At 36.1% G+C, this 16,248-nt stretch overlaps 2 protein-coding genes across 3 annotated transcripts; one reads left to right on the forward strand and one right to left on the reverse strand.

Moving 5' to 3' along the window:
* Window positions 1-5,320: 5,320 nt before the first annotated feature.
* LOC110779684 (AP-1 complex subunit sigma-2) lies at window positions 5,321-9,331 on the forward strand. The gene is made up of 7 exons (XM_021984170.2): window positions 5,321-5,456; window positions 5,947-6,033; window positions 6,190-6,281; window positions 8,451-8,559; window positions 8,659-8,694; window positions 8,782-8,868; window positions 8,945-9,331. Exons 1-7 carry the CDS (start codon window positions 5,454-5,456, stop codon window positions 9,014-9,016), a joined length of 486 nt encoding a protein of 161 aa, XP_021839862.1. The 5' UTR covers window positions 5,321-5,453; the 3' UTR covers window positions 9,017-9,331.
* Window positions 9,332-9,695: 364 nt separating this feature from the next.
* LOC110779685 (cation/H(+) antiporter 18) lies at window positions 9,696-15,863 on the reverse strand. 2 transcript variants are annotated; one of them, XM_021984171.2, is made up of 4 exons: window positions 15,640-15,863; window positions 13,737-13,954; window positions 11,261-12,262; window positions 9,696-11,166 (listed from the first exon to the last, which is right to left on the reverse strand). In XM_021984171.2, the coding sequence occupies exons 2-4, from the start codon at window positions 13,926-13,928 to the stop codon at window positions 9,934-9,936; spliced, it is 2,427 nt and encodes an 808-aa protein (XP_021839863.2). In that variant the 5' UTR covers window positions 13,929-13,954; window positions 15,640-15,863; the 3' UTR covers window positions 9,696-9,933. The 2 variants fall into 2 exon arrangements, with proteins under 2 accessions (XP_021839863.2, XP_056699293.1); XM_056843315.1 differs by lacking the exons at window positions 13,737-13,954; window positions 15,640-15,863 and adding an exon at window positions 13,395-13,689.
* Window positions 15,864-16,248: the final 385 nt, after the last annotated feature.

Here is a 16,248-nt window from a genome sequence, read left to right on the forward strand (position 1 = left end):
TTGCAGGCCCTACAAATTAGAAGGTATACCCAGTTAAATGTAGAATTACATGATTTTTCATGCAACCAGATCATTTTTTGCTTTTAAAAGCACATTTTTACTTTTTGAAGTCTTGTACCGATTTAAATTCCCTTAATGGTTAATTGCATCCTATTTTATAATATGTTTTTTTTTAATTGACAATGTGTTTTTAAAACAGGTGTGCTTTGAATCTGTAAAAATGTGATTTTTGAGAAGTTGCAAATTACTCCCTCCGTCCCAGAATACTCGCAACAGTTTGACTTTTTGCACTATTCACATAATTCACTTTGACCCTATTTTATTTATAGTATATGAAAATAAGTGTTAGCATATACTATATTGTTGGCTTCATCTTAATATATATTTTCAAAATATTAATATTTATAAGTTTTTATAATATATAATTGAAAATATTGATGGTCAAAGTTATGCATTGATAACCGTGTCTAGTCAAACCGTTGCAAGTATTCCGGGACGGAGGGAGTAATAAAATTGTATATGTACATCTACATACAACCGGGTATACCTTCTATCAATTGAAAGTGCCTCTGTAGCAGAAATTTTCGAATATGTGATGTTATTAGAAATCCATCTCGTTTCCCGGGCACACCATACACTTTAAAACAGGTGTGCTTTGAATCTGTAAAAATGTGATTTTTGAGAAGTTAATACAAACTAATAAGATTGTATATGTACAATTACATATAACCGGGTATACCTTCTATCAATTGAAAGTGTCTTTGTAGCAGTAATTTTGGAATATGTGATGTTATTAGAAATCCATCTCGTTTCCCGGGAACACCATACACTTGTTGTATTCACATCATTAGAAAAATCATTTGAAATCCTCAAAGCTCTATTTATAGTAAGTAAATAGCAAATGGCAATAATGACAGGTAGAATCTTCTATTTTTAGTTACCACCCTCTTAATAACCGTGATCAAAAGTACTAGGAAGAATGTGGGGTAGGCGCCGGCCCCCGGATCATCCGGGTTGAATATGACCCGGCTATTAAAGAATGCTAACCCCATATGAGTATATGACATTGACATGAGGCAAGTCTACACTTTCAAACATTATATTATACAATAAAATTATAATAGTCTTCCACCACCCAAAAAGTCAAACTCACTTGCTAATTAAGATACTAATTACATCTTAATTTCAAGCTAACCTCCTTATTCCTATATAAACCATCCCCTTTCCCCTAATCACCATTCAAACATACAAAAAATCATCCTCACTTTTTCAAACCATCAAAAAAAATCTTACAAAAACTTTCTTTTTACACTTTATATAATCGACAAACATACTTGAACAAGATCTGTTCTATAGTAAGCCTTAAAAATGATATTCTGTCTTTATGAGTCAAATTTATGCATGGCTACCCTTGTTTTTTACACTTGTATTTACATCCCTTACTCACAAACCAAAGAAGCTCTTCTTAGCATCATAGGGTTTTTCTTCTGCTTACACCAACACTCCCTAGAATGCTCGGACCGTTCGATGGTTGCGGAATCCACAGAAACTTACTCGATCGACCTTCCGATGAGCCGGTACCAAGAGTCGAGGAGCAATGAGGTGATCAGAGATGGAGATTGTGGTGATGAAGCATGCTCAGTTTGTTTGGTTGAGTTTGAGAGTGATGATTTTGTGAGCAAACTTTCAAAATGTGGGCATGTTTTTCATGGGGCATGCATTGAGAAATGGGTAGAAAGGAACCAATTTACATGTCCTCTTTGTAGGTCTTCTTTCTTAAAAATGCATGGAAGCCAATGTCATGCCACATGCAATAACATTCTTTCTTGTTTTTCTAGTTAGATATGAAAAAAGAAAAAGAAAAAGAAAAAGAAAAAGAAAAATACAAAAGTTATAATCTTTAGGTATGTAGTTTGTCTCTTTGTTGTTATAATCTTGTCAAAGGTAAATTAGGTAAATTTAGATCAACAAAAGTTGTGTAATTCATTAATTTATTCATTGTTGTGTAGTAGGAAAAGTAATAATATATGATACAGTTGAACTTTTTGGAAGAAATGATTAGAATATATGTATATATATTTGAGCATATTCTTAATTTCCTAATTTTGTATAAAATAAACGGTATATTTTTACAACAAGATGATGGGACAAGTTTTTCTTCACCAAATTACACATAAGTTTAATAAAAAATAGAGATGATGAAAGTAATGCTTCTCTGGTAGATATGGAAAATAAATTCATATACTATTGGCATTTGTATTTCATGGGAATTAAATTCCCACATCAAATTCACAAGAATTGTCTAAAGCTGTTGAGTTGACATGAAAGCAGAGGCAAGCTACACCGCTGGTCACCAGTGGGTGTATTTGCCCTTTTTCGGGGTATTTTGGTCATTTTATGTGTTTCTGTTGACAAGCAAATAAATGCTTTATCTTGTTTTTAATGACAGTATTTGTAAAAACAATGACAATATTTATAAAAACAATAACAGTATTCATACTAGAAAATATAATTATTCTAGAACACATCTAGAAAACTAATACAAACCAACAATAACCAGATAATCAATGAGAACTTAATACAACAATGACAGTAACCAAATAATCAATGACTATATTTAATACAACAATGACAGTAACCAAATAATCAATGACAGTATATCCAAATGACATATTGTAGCCATATATACGATAATTCCAATTCAAGATCTAACCATTATGAAAATCATAATAGAGTTAAAAATGCATGAATTTACACAAGTGATGTTAAATCATAATGATTTTGTTGAAATTCATAATTGTACAAGAATTCTTGCCTCATCCACAAAATTAAAAGCTCAAATGATGCAAAGAAATTAACCAAGAAGAATCTGATTTACTCAAATGGGTTAAACTATAAAAGGATGAAATTAGTGGTGAAGAGGAAAATGAAGAGACAGTGGAAGATGACGGAGAAGGAAAATGCAGAGGGGAAGAGGTTGAAGGTGATGGAGGTTGAAGATGATTTCTTTTAATTTACTTTTTTTTTTGGTTGGGTATGGGGTGCTACACCCGCTGGTGACCAACGGTCTAGCCCACCTCAACTCCACGAAAGCATGTGTAAACCATGAGAATTTTGTGTTACCTGAGAAAATTCTCATGTTTTGAGGAAGATTTCAATTCCATGAAATTCGAAATTCATACCTTTTCATATTTTATTGTCAGTTAAACAACTCCCTTATCTCTAAATTTCTACAATTTTTAAACTTTTCCTTTTTTTTATCAACCATTATAAACATTTAGTGATTTGGTGAGACGTTGTACTAAATGCGTCTAACACTAAAGCCTTGTTCGATATCGTTTTTTGTTTCCAGTTTTCTATTTTTTACAAAACTAAAAATCAAAATCATAACGAGAAGTTTCCAGTTTTTTATTGTCAGTTTTCAAAATCAATATGATTACTATAAATATGACTATTTTTCAGTTCATAATTCAATGTAAATCACATGATTTTTAAAACCAAAAAATCAAAAATTGAAATCTGACAGTGATACCAAACTAATCCTACGCACTTCATATACAAAGTGATTTATGTAAACAAACTACGTGCCCAAAACTATATGGAAGGCAGAGGCTTAAGACATCATGCCCCCATCGTCTTTTATTTTATTTTCCCTTTTTTATGATAAAAAATATTAGTTTGACTTGAGTTAAAAATTAAACTCAACAATTGTCAACAAAAATTATTAACATCTAATTCTAAGCAAAAACCTAAAGTAGATGTCACATGCTAAAAATTAGTGACACATTTGTAGGACTAATCCATGATAAGGAAATGGCACATGCAAGAGTTTAATATATTTTGTATGTCTAATCCATTATGAGATTTCTTGTGTTTCATAGCACCACATGGTATTGGTATTAATTACATGATGCTCATCACTCACCACCTCTCACTCACTCACTCAATTATAAACATCTTACAAAATTTGTTGCAATCCATCCATTCTTTTTCCATTATTGTGTTGAATAATTTTGAACATGTGATTTTTTAGGAGAATTAAGTTAATACTTCCATGTGATGAGGATAGAGATAGATCAATAAAACGTATGCCGCCTAGTGAAAATGAGGATCGTCATATTATTGTTTTTAAACTAAGTAAGAGAAAGTGTTGTACTTGTACATATTGATAAAGGAAGTTTACGAATTGTATGTTTATTTTATAACATTTCGGCAATAAGTTTAAATAAGGGCTTATAAGAGATGGTCAAACTATCTCGATCAATTAGTTACAAACTTGTAGGAAGTATTGAAGAGTCATCACATCATTATCACCGTGTTTAATTAATATGTTGTCTTGAAAAGTGGTTGAAAATATCTCAATCTCTAAAAAAGATTTACTTCAATTTTATCACGTGTTTCTATTTTGAAATGTCCTCCCTATTTTATCACGTAAATCCCACAACTAAGACATTGATAATGTCAAAATGTCACCATTCATTTGATGTGTCTCGAAGATAGATTTATCATTGCACTCGATCGAAATAAAAACGAATCTTTTTGATGTGAATGAGCAAATACATTAAAAGAAACAGACAAAATGAGGGAGAAACCAAACTCGAGACCTATCATACACAGACTCCCACCTTTTAACTACTCGGCCAAGACTGGTACTCCGTAATCCGTATTGCATAGGTCTCTCAAATGGTCAAACATGATATTCCTAATTTCCTGTTACATGAATAAACCCAAAACGGCTTGTAAAAAAACAAAACAAACAAAATTTAACCCAAAACGGTAAATCACCAGTCTTTAACTCTTTTATCATAGGTGAAAGAGGGGTAAAAAGGAAAAACCCCAATTCGATTGAATTGAGAGAGATCTCCGAGAAATTCCGAGTTAATCTTAGTGATTGGAAAAATTTTCCAATCAAATGGCATTTTCGTAAATATTTTGCTTGAAAATCGTAGTTGGTATAATGTTAGGGGTTGACTGTATATTTGTAGTTATTGGCTGCATATTACTCGGTGTTGATTGTATAACACTTATCGTTGACTGTATATTTTATGATTGTTGATGGATTACTAAAATGCAATATTGTTTATTGGTAAGTGGTTGACTGTATATTTATAGTTGTGGGTTGATTATTAATAGAAGTTTATTGTATATTGTGAGCTGTTGACTGTATATTATATAGTTGTTGATGTATTATGAAAATGCAATTATGACCGTACATGTGGCTCATATTTGATGACATGTCACCCACATTTAATGGCATTTTCGTAATAAAATCATCAATTATTTACAAAAATGCCATTTAATTGGAAAAACTTCCCAATCACTGAGATTAACTCGGAACGGCTCGAGATCTCCCAAGATTTCAGTTTGTCATTCATTCCACTGTACATTTCCTACATCTTAAGCGGCCTTTCTCTCTCCTTCGTTTTCTTCTGCTGCTGCCAACCTCTGTGAAAATGGTACTTGTTCTTCGCTTTTTCTCCATCTTTTCCTTTTGTTCAACGATTCATTTGCTTTCAAATCGATTTATCCGATGTAATTTTCTCTGCGATCGGTTAGAAAATCTTTTGTCTTTAGCTAGTAGAATTACTGATTTATGGAATTGAAACTTGGAAATTAGTTTGATCTTCTGGATAATTTGTTAATTTGGCGTGTTATCTGTTGATTTTTCTGCATCTTGATGCTTCATCGTTGAAAATATTGGCCAATTGTGTTGTTTTTTAGTCGAACTTAATGTTTTGCCCTAATTTAATGACTCAGCCTTGATCCTAAGCGTATTCTCCATATTTAGCGGAATTATTATAACTACATTGCACTTTGTAGATGCTATGTTGATTTCTGATTCGTAATTGATCGATTTAAACCTTTTTTATGGGAATAAGATGTAATTGGTTGATACATTGTGCGAAACTGGCTGATCAATATGAAATGTTGGAATGTGATTTCCAGATTCAGTTCGTGGTTCTTATTAATCGACAAGGGAAAGTGAGGTTGACAAAATGGTACTCACCTTATGCTCAGAAGGAAAGAACAAAGGTACAAATTTGGAATCTCACCTAGAATTTACTGATTTGTTTTACAAAAAGTTCAGGTTGGTTTATGTTGAGGAATAATCTTGCTGGTAAAACTAATATTAGTGCATAATTTAGTTTCATTCAATTGTTTCTGATGAGAAATTGCAAACTTTTGAAGATTGTCCGTGAACTAAGTGGGTTGGTTCTCTCTCGGGGTCCGAAGCTCTGTAACTTTGTGGATTGGAGAGGATTAAAGATTGTTTACAGAAGGTAATGTTTTTGTTGGGGTTGGTGTTTCATACAGTGAAATAATTATGCTATGTACTGAACTTATCGTATTCAATATTCATTGTTTAGTGTGGGTTCAGTTTCACACTAGTTATGGATCTTGTTATGTTTTCCATGTTGAAAATGTTTCCAGTGTAACTTCACCTGGTAAGATGAATGATTTACAACTGTTCACCCTTCCAAAAACCATTTGCAGTTAACTTATGATCGTTCACCTTTTCAATTTAATATCAAAATATTTTTGCTTTAATCATACTAGAAAATCCTGTGTGGTACTCCATATTTATGGTTGCTTTTAATCAGAGTTTTCCTTGATGGAGAATTACATAGGTGTAGGAATTGGTTGGCAATGATGCCAATGTATTGGCCTTAGACAAGTGATAAAAAATTTAGAACCAAGGCAAAACCATCTGACCAATGAAAATAGAGGAATTGATGAATGTATTATATAATTACTTGGGACTTGTAGGCTTTACCAGGTTTACCTTGTCGAGGGATTAAATTGGGGAGACTCCACTCAAGAGGCCGACAGGGTACTTCAATCCTGTTATTTTTAGTCGTATGTTATTATTTTTGTTCTTTTCAACAAGAGGGGTTGTTCTACCGTTTCTTATGACTAGGAGATTATGGTCAGAAGTTGTGTTAAATCTTCCTTTTTGACTGAATTTTCATCTAGAGCCCTGCCACTGAATGCCTTTGTGAGAACAGCTTCTTCCAGGAATCGAGGATCTGGTTATTCCTAGGGGTGTCATACTGTCATGCCTTTCCTGTTTAGAGTCAGTTGATACTTGATACTCTCAGGCTCTCAGCTTTATCAAAAGCCTTCCATATAATACATAAATCCACTTATTTCTTTCTTTCGTCTACTCAAATTGTTACTGCTGTACCTTATTTTTTTGGCAACTAAGAATGACTTTACTAATACCAAGATCCTTGTAAGAGTAGTACAACTGTACAAGGAGACAATACGGACCTGACCTCCAAAATAAAGCACCTAACACTAGCAGGCTACACTACTAGAAGCTAGACTTACGTCAACAGAAACCTCTTAGCATCTTCTGAGCACCTTCAAGCAAAGATAATAGTTCTAGCAATTACATCAGCTGACAAATCTTATTGGTTGTTGCTTAAAGAGAACAGCGATGCTATGCAGCCATAGTTGATAAACAGCCTCAGCAAAACACATAGCATATAGCTTGTGTTTAACACTTTTTCCTTCCTGCTTTCCCTGCCAGCTTCAGCTCAGCACTGAAACCTTCAACTCTTCTATCTCGCCCAACACTTTAAGCATTCTACTCCAAACCTCAGCAGACACTACACACTAAAAAAAGCAGGTGCTGTACTGTTTCCAAATGATTGTTACATAACACACAAGTTACTGAGAATTGCACTCACCATTTGCTCAACTTGGCAGCAGTAGGCAACCTGTTCAAAGTTGCTAAAACAGATTATGAACACACCTTTAGGACTTGCTTTCCTGTTGCAAAGAACCCTTTTTCAAAAAGAAATTCAAAATCTCCTCGCATCTTCTTATAGATATTCCCCATAGAAAATTTCCCATCCTTCTCCACTTCATTCCAGTCATCAACTTGCTGTATATGTTCTCAACAACTCAGAATCTTTTCTAAGGCCCAGGAAATGCTGCTGTATCTTTTTGTAAAGGGAAGGGACTGGTTTAGATTTTGGAGGCATTGGCCTTCTCCACACTCATATATGTGGTAGCTGAAGGAGCTTGTTTAGAATTTAACACTATACTACTGCCAGTAGCCCTTTCTGCTTGAGCCTCTTTCTAAGGATTTGGTCGCTGCTTTGTGAAAATACTCATATCTTTGCAAATAGTAGTATCTTCAACATTGACTTTCTGCAGTATCTTATGAGTAAATTCCTGTATTTTATCCCTTACAAGTTGTTACCTCTTATCATACAAGATTTTATGTATGAGTTTCGTGTTATCTCAACATCAACACATTTGATGTTTGGATTTTCAAACACCGCCCGATATATACCCTTGGCTCACGTGACATTCTTTTGAAACATTTTTTTTAATGCTCTGTATGTTGCTTTTCATCTTATTGCAGTCACTTCTAGATTATGTAATTCCTCTTCTTCTATGCTGAAACTCATGTTTTCATACATCGGTAACTCGTGCAGGTATGCGAGTTTGTATTTTTGCATGTGCATTGATCAGGATGACAACGAACTAGAGGTTCTCGAAATTGTCCATCACTTTGTTGAGATTCTAGACCGCTATTTTGGAAGTGTGAGTTATTTGTTTCAGCTGTTAGTAGCACACAAGAAGTTAATTTTCTCATTAAGTTAGTTAGTTCTACATCTAAAAAGTAACTAAATTCTTTTGCAGGTCTGTGAGTTGGATTTGATCTTCAACTTTCACAAGGTAATAGTATGCCCTGCATCATGATGTTTCACATTTTTTTATATGTTTTAAATTTCCTTCTGATTTGTTAATGGTATGGCTATGTAGGCATATTATATACTGGACGAGATTTTGATTGCTGGTGAGCTCCAAGAATCAAGCAAAAAAACAGTTGCCCGCCTGATTGCCGCACAGGTACAATATCTAATTGAGTGTTGTATAGTATTTACTGCTGTTTGTGTCAGCTAACATGGAGAATATGGTTTTGCAGGATTCACTGGTTGAGGCTGCAAAAGAACAAGAAAGCTCAATCAGTAATATAATTGCACAAGCCACAAAGTAGGCTGCTGTCACCTGTGAGTTCCATATCAACCGATCCTATACCAAGCCAATTTCTAGTGAAGTTGTAATCAATTTTTTTTAATGAATATATCATATCTCTTTATAGTGTATAATTGCTGTTGCCAAAAGTACTACTCTCCCTAGATGATTCTTCTTGTGATAAAATTTGTACCGTTGTATTTGTTACTGTTTTTGCAATGTCCTCCACACAGGCGTTTTGTTTCTGTAATGTTACATATACCCCGACTGCATTTTTCTCGCATTGTTTTCGATGCAATTTTCCCTCTAGCATGGACTGCATATTTATTTATTTAAACTGAAGTGTTACAGATGTTTAGTTTGCTATTTTTTCTGTGGTCCATTTTGAAGTTAACCTTGACCTAAAGTTGCCACCATGATCTCTACACTTCCCTTGCTGAGAGTATAGTCTCCGACTTTCTGGCGTTTGTTTATGTGTAATATCCCGTGCGGGTTCTTGTATAACGTATATGGTCCAAGTCTATTGTACACCAATTGCAATCCCATGAGATGACTATACTTTGTATTTATTTCTGCAAAAAGGTCACTGGTAACTGGTAGGTCCTTGGATCAAATCCAACAAGTCCAATGTTATACGTAGTCCATACCAATGTACACTGTACATAGTCTCTATATTTTTTTAGTGTGGGTATAATTGAGGGTAGAAATAAAAAGTTTAAATCATAACTAAAACTACTAAGTTTAGAAATGTGGTCTACTGTTTAGGAGGTTGGGGAGTATTGACACTAATCTGGTGTCTGAGTACTAATCAGCATTTATCTGGAAGAAGAATTCATATCTTGAGAATCATTATAAAGCATATGCATGGAAAGCAATTTAACTACAGAACTGATATCATCTTTGCCAAAATTTACTCCCACTAGAATTGCTTCTTCCAGATCAGTCAGTTTCAGTTCCATTAGTTGCTTCTTCCTCCTCAAAGGTCACGGTCACGGTCACGGTCACCGGCTCTGAACTGCCACTGAATTGCTGGATCACCAAAACAGAAGCATTTGTTGAGACCTCCTGTGAGGTCAACAATCCCCCGATGGGTCCTAACTCAGGGGACTCACTCTTTAGTACGGCAAGACCCAAATTTGCAGCCACCATACCTTCTGGTGATCGACCCACCAAAACCATATTACAACGGCTACATTCCTTTGCTATGCTTACAGCATCAGAATTTTCTTTCACCACTCTTATCTCGTACTTGACTGACCCACCCTTGTTCGCTTTTTGCTTAATAGCATCAATGACCTTCTCGTCAGAGCCCCTTGAGTCTCTGTTGCTGCTACTATCACCGATATCTAGAGCCACAATCTCACCTCTCGTCATGGTGGGGTCCGCTTTGAAGTGGACTACGATGAGATTGATCCCTGGATGCTCAGACATCTGTTGACCAAGGGCCAGTGCCTCACGGTCATCAGCCCCACCGAAGAAAAAAACACTAACGGTTGAGTCAACGTTGCTGGCTGCTATATGGGAAGACCCACCGAGCCCCCGGTCTACAAGAATACCAACTGAGCAAGGAGCATGTTGAAGAACCTTCTTGTTAATCATGCTATACTCATGTCTTGTGGTTTCTAGTGTTCCATCAACTTTCTGGTGTTTGTGAAAGGGGAGGATAATGAGGGCAGTCCTTTTACTCTCAGCACTAGCACAAATGTCTTCATGCGTGTCAGAGAACCGAGAGATTGCAGTCATGGGCCTGATTTGGACCCGGCTGAGTTGCCCATACGTCTCAAAGGCCACCACGACTTGGTTCGAGTCTGACTGCATCGCCGCCTTATTCCAAAACGGAAGCCCGTTTTTCCGGGCTTTGTGGATCATTCTAATTGCAGAAGACCTCTCGGAAAACTCTATGAGATGCGTTGCATACACTGCAAGCCCTTGCTTCTTCTCTATCCCACGCAAAGCTTCAATCAAGTTGATCATTGTTGGGATGTTCCGTCCACTGTGGAAGCATGCCATGATTCGGAGTTGAGAGCCGGGGTCTTTTCTTTGGACCGTTCTCAGCTTATATGGACGTACTCTCTTAGCTGGTTTATAGACCGCAGTCACGATTGGTGTTGTCATGAAGGTGGTGACTAGGGCCATAAGAACCATGATTGCAAAAGTTTGATCATTTAGCACCTATAATAAGGATCAGCCTTAAGTTAGACAAAATATCTGACAAGATAAAACAGTTAAAATTTGTATATCTTGACTGAAGTTATGTTATTGGTACCTTTCGATCTTTACCAATATTCAGGACAATCAGCTCCACCAAACCTTTGCTGTTCATCAGAAACCCGAGAGCAACAGCCTCGTTCATAGGCAGTTTACAGAGGCGAGAGACAACAACAGTCCCGACAACCTTGCCAAAACAGGCAGTTAGTATAACAAGAAGCAGAAGCCCCCATGATTGAGCCCCTTGAATGGTGGCTACATTTGTTTTAAGACCGCTGGAAACGAAGTACAAAGGAAGGAGGAGACCAGTCACAAGATCCTCAACCTTTTCTACCAAGGCACTGGCAAGAGGCCCTTCCTTGGGTGCTAGAATCCCAAGAACAAATGCCCCGAATAAGGCATGGATTCCAATAGTATCAGTCACAAATCCAGCTGCCAAAACTGCAGCTAATGTGGCACAAATGAATAGCTCATCCACCGGCTCACCATCAGGGCAACGCCGATTCATCCACTCAAACACGCGAGGGACTATAACAATGCACAAACCGACAAAAACTGCACCACAGAGGAATACCCACAAGGAGATAAGAGGAGATTTGTCAGTGCTAGAAAGAGTGATGGCTAGAGCAAGGAGAATCCAGGCTGCCACATCGTTTACTGCAGCTGCTGACATGGCCATACGACCCACATCAGTAGTAAGAAGCTTGAGCTCAGCTAAGATACGGGCTAACACGGGAAAAGCTGTGATAGAGAGGGCAACACCCATGAATACAAGAAAGGGACCTTGGCTGACCCCTTTTGAAATGGTTGCTCTAAGGATAAATGAAGTGCCAATCCCCATAGCAAAGGGTAAACAGATGCCTGCAAGTGCAATACTCATGGCTTTCTTTCCTGTTCGGCGTAATGCTTTTGGATCCATTTCTAGGCCCACAAGAAACAGAAAGAAGATGAGACCAAGATTAGCAAGTGTGTCCAATACTGTTAGACTCTTGGGAGGAAATATTGTATGCAGGAACGCCTTGTTACGACCAAAAGCAGAAGGCCCTAGTAGCACTCCTCCCTGTTAGGGCAACAGAAACAGGACATTGAAGTCGCACGTACTGTCAGTTCAAGATTACTCAGAGAACATTCTATTTGGACATTTATCATCTAATTTTATTGAATCATATGCAAAATTGACATCTGCAGAACAAATCACAACTTCCGCAACATAATATCTCGTCAACAGATCCAGGTAATACAACGGAAGAGGTCATAGTCAGAAATCTCAGAATGGTATAACAGTTCAGGTTCATTCATATGCTAAGTTGCTAACCAGAGTTTATACTTTCCAAAATGATTAAACGGGTAGGATGAATGATCCTAATCCTTAAAAGTCATCAATATATATAAATATATGTTATTCAGCAAAGTTTCAAGTTTATTATAATCACTAATCATTTCTAGAGTATTAATAAAGCAAGCCAAGCATCTTTCGGTGCACCAAGACTAATCACAATTATTACTCATAACACTAACATGAATAAAGTTTCAAGTCTTGCTTCCTGATTCTGAATGATTGGTGATTTTACCTTAACCATTTTGAAGTCAGTCTAGGAACCAACTTTTTATGAAGAATCTTACAATCTCTAATTATTTATGTTTTTCTAATGACTAATGGAACACATACTTAGCATAGGTCATTAGGTTGAGTCATTACCAGTAAAACCATCATTACGCATTCATAATTAGTTAAGTTGGTGCTTTCTACTTTTCTCAAGTTCCACTGCACAGTCTGCAGTACTGCCTAATCCTATGATTAAAAACTAATTATCAAGTGTAAAGTAGTCTAAGGAAGACAATCAAAAGCTCATGCTTCCTATTTTTTATGGGAAAAGCACTAGCTAAGTCTTTGACAAATAAAAGACTTTTCAGGAACATATATTAGCCGTCACTTAAACAAAAGAAATAGATTCTTCATTATGCAGGCACTTGGTGAGACAATTAAAATAAAGTCCTTAAAAAACCAGAAGATAAAGTATATTTTTAACATTTATATGCCTTGTGCTGTCTTACTCAGACTCGAGTACTGATGTCATGTACGGGTACATGTCCAATTACCCGACTCAAAACCAGATATAGGTCTTTTGCAATATCATGATACAAAACTCAATTAAGTGAATTAACAAAACCAGAGTATATAGAAATTAGACCTGATCAAATGGCGGGTCGGGCCGGGCTTGAGCGTAAAAAATCAGCCTGCTATGTCGGGCCGGGCCAAGATTCGGGCCAAAATTTTGTTCCCAAACCCGTTATTTTCGGACCGGGCCTACCGGGCTTTCGGGCCAATTCGTGCCGGGCCAAATTTATAACTAAAAAAGTGTATTTTTGTGTTTCCCAAACCCGCCCAAAAAAATAAAATTTTCGGGCCGGGTCGGGCCGGCCCCCGGAAAATTCTGCCCAAACCCGCAAAAATTTCGGGCGGGCCGGGCTCATCTTGATCAGGTCTAATAGAAATGAAGATGTTTGCAAGGTGTAGGATAGTAAATACTTACAATAATCTCAGCGATGACACGAGGCTGCCTGAGTGGTCTAAGCAAGAAAGCTAAGGTACGAGTGAGAACGAGAACAAGGATTATTTGTATAATTACAAGGGGAAGTGCAAAGTCAAGAGGATTCTCTCCTTGGAAGACTCCAGTGGATGTAGCCTGCATAGGCTTTGGACAAACACTAGTATTTTCAGCCATTTTTCAGCAATCTCCCTTTAATTGTCCTGTTTATATGAATGCAGAAAAGGTTGTCAGCCACATTTTCCATGTAAAATCACCACAAAATATAGGCAAATTTGCCAAAAAGGACCTTTTATAACACAAATTTTGCGAGAAAGGACCTTATATAATTTTTTTTGTGAAAACACACCTTAAAGTAATTTTTTTTGCGAGAAAGGACCTAAGGAAATTTTCCGGCATTGACTGAGCTTTTCCGGCCATTGGCTTGCACGTGAGCAGCACGCGTGGCTTACGTTGGCTAAAGACATTGATTTTCCCGAGTCTTGAATTTTTAAACTTGATTTTATTTCGACTTTTTTTTCAACATTAGGTTTTAAATCTTAGAATTTTGGAGGAAAATTGGGTGTAATTAGCAAAATAAAGCCACACGTGCTTCTCACGTGCAAGTCAATGGCCGGAAAAGCTCAGTCAATGCCGAAAATTTACTTTTGGTTGTCTTTCGCAAAAAAAAAGTACATTAAGGTGTGATTTCACCAAAAAAAAAATTATATAAGGTCCTTTCTCGCAAAAAAATTTACATTAAGGTGTGATTTCACAAAAAAAATTATATAAGGTCCTTTCTCGCAAAATTTGGATTATAAAAGGTCCTTTTTAACAAATTACCTTTTCAATGAAATTATAACTCTCTTGTCATTATTCAAATGCTCGATCATGGTAAGTTTCTCAATTTCTTTGTAAAATATCCATTACCACTTGGGATTTGTATTGGTTGTGAATGAAATTTATAAAGAGAACACAAATTTGGGATGAGATTATGATGTTATTTTACTTGCCAAATTATACTTAAATTCATTCTCATTGCCACCAGTGGCGTATCTTGAACGGTTTTGTGAGGGGGCCGGTAGAAAAAGTTAAGCAATATACTATGTAATTATATCACTACAAGAATTTGTATCTTTAACGACAACCTAATTACGACGGGTCAAAAATCCCGTCGCAAAAGCCTTTTACGACGGGGTTAACAACCAAACAATGACGGGAATAACCGTCGCAAAATGTCTTTTACGACGGGTTAAAGACGGGATTTTCTATTAACGACGACCCTCTTTTATGACGCGTTCGCTACAGGAAATCCCGTCGTTAATCGACGATTATTGGTCTTTCGCGACGGGACTTCCCGTCGTTAATAGTACAATATCTCGTAGCGATACCATTATACACAAATTTTAGGGGGGCGTAACTAAAAATACACTACAAAAATTTTCGGCCGGAGGGCCAGGCCCACCCCAGCTATAACAAAGATCCGCCCCTGATTGCCACCATTTGTAACACTAAATAAGCAGACTCTAGTTACACTCAAATAAAGAATGTGTTGAAATGAAATTGATTTGGTAGCTGTAACATAAATTTGTAATTATATAAATTAGTACTTAAGTATATATTAAAACAAGATGTCTACTTTGGTCGTACAATTTTCATGGTACAACCGGTTAAGGATTGAAACTATATTAATTGATTTAAGCAAGTTGGCATCAATAAATAGCCAAAATAAAAGGTAAGATTCTTGGATTTCAATAATGACGAACAACTAAGTGTTCAAGTTGGTTATAAATTTTACATCAAGAACTCAACAAGAATTAAAAAAAAAAAAAAAAAATTACATACTGCACAATTCAATTACAATTGCAAAATTACAGAAAAAAGAAAAAGAAAAGGAGAGACAGTAAACCTGGAGATGATCCATGAAAGATGTAAGGTTTCTTGGAATTTAAGTGAAAGGGAGAGCGAAAACACGCCGAAATAGCAGCAAAAACGCGCTGAAAAATATCAACACTGAAATACAAGTGTGAAATGCAGTGCTAACTGCTATTTATATACAACTACTGAACCCACCATAGTGTTAAAAGACGGTTTTTCCCACTTTGTGACGGGCTATCCTAGACTCGTCATACTACTTTCGTCCTTAAAAGAACTGCAAGTATCCAGATTCGGAACGAGTTCTGGGTGAAAGTTGCATATTTAGTTACACCATTTTCGTTTATGGTAGGTCTTCACATGTTACATATCCACTTTACCTTTATTCATATTTCACATTTTTCATTGTTAGTAACTTTGTACCCAACTCAGATGGTGCAAGTAAAAAACGGAGGAAGTATAAGACGGTCTTATACTACCTCCGTTCCATAAATACATGTAACATTTCTTTTTTCACATATTCCAACACGTTTCTTTGGACATTAATATCTGTGTATAAGTAAAAATTATAGAAAATTGATATTTGAAATCCTTGAATTGATATGAATTTATAAGATCTCACTTAACCATGTTTTTTTTACAT

The sequence above is a fragment of the Spinacia oleracea genome, chromosome 4 (genome assembly GCF_020520425.1).
Source record: "Spinacia oleracea cultivar Varoflay chromosome 4, BTI_SOV_V1, whole genome shotgun sequence".
NCBI classification, from domain to species: domain Eukaryota; kingdom Viridiplantae; phylum Streptophyta; class Magnoliopsida; order Caryophyllales; family Amaranthaceae; genus Spinacia; species Spinacia oleracea.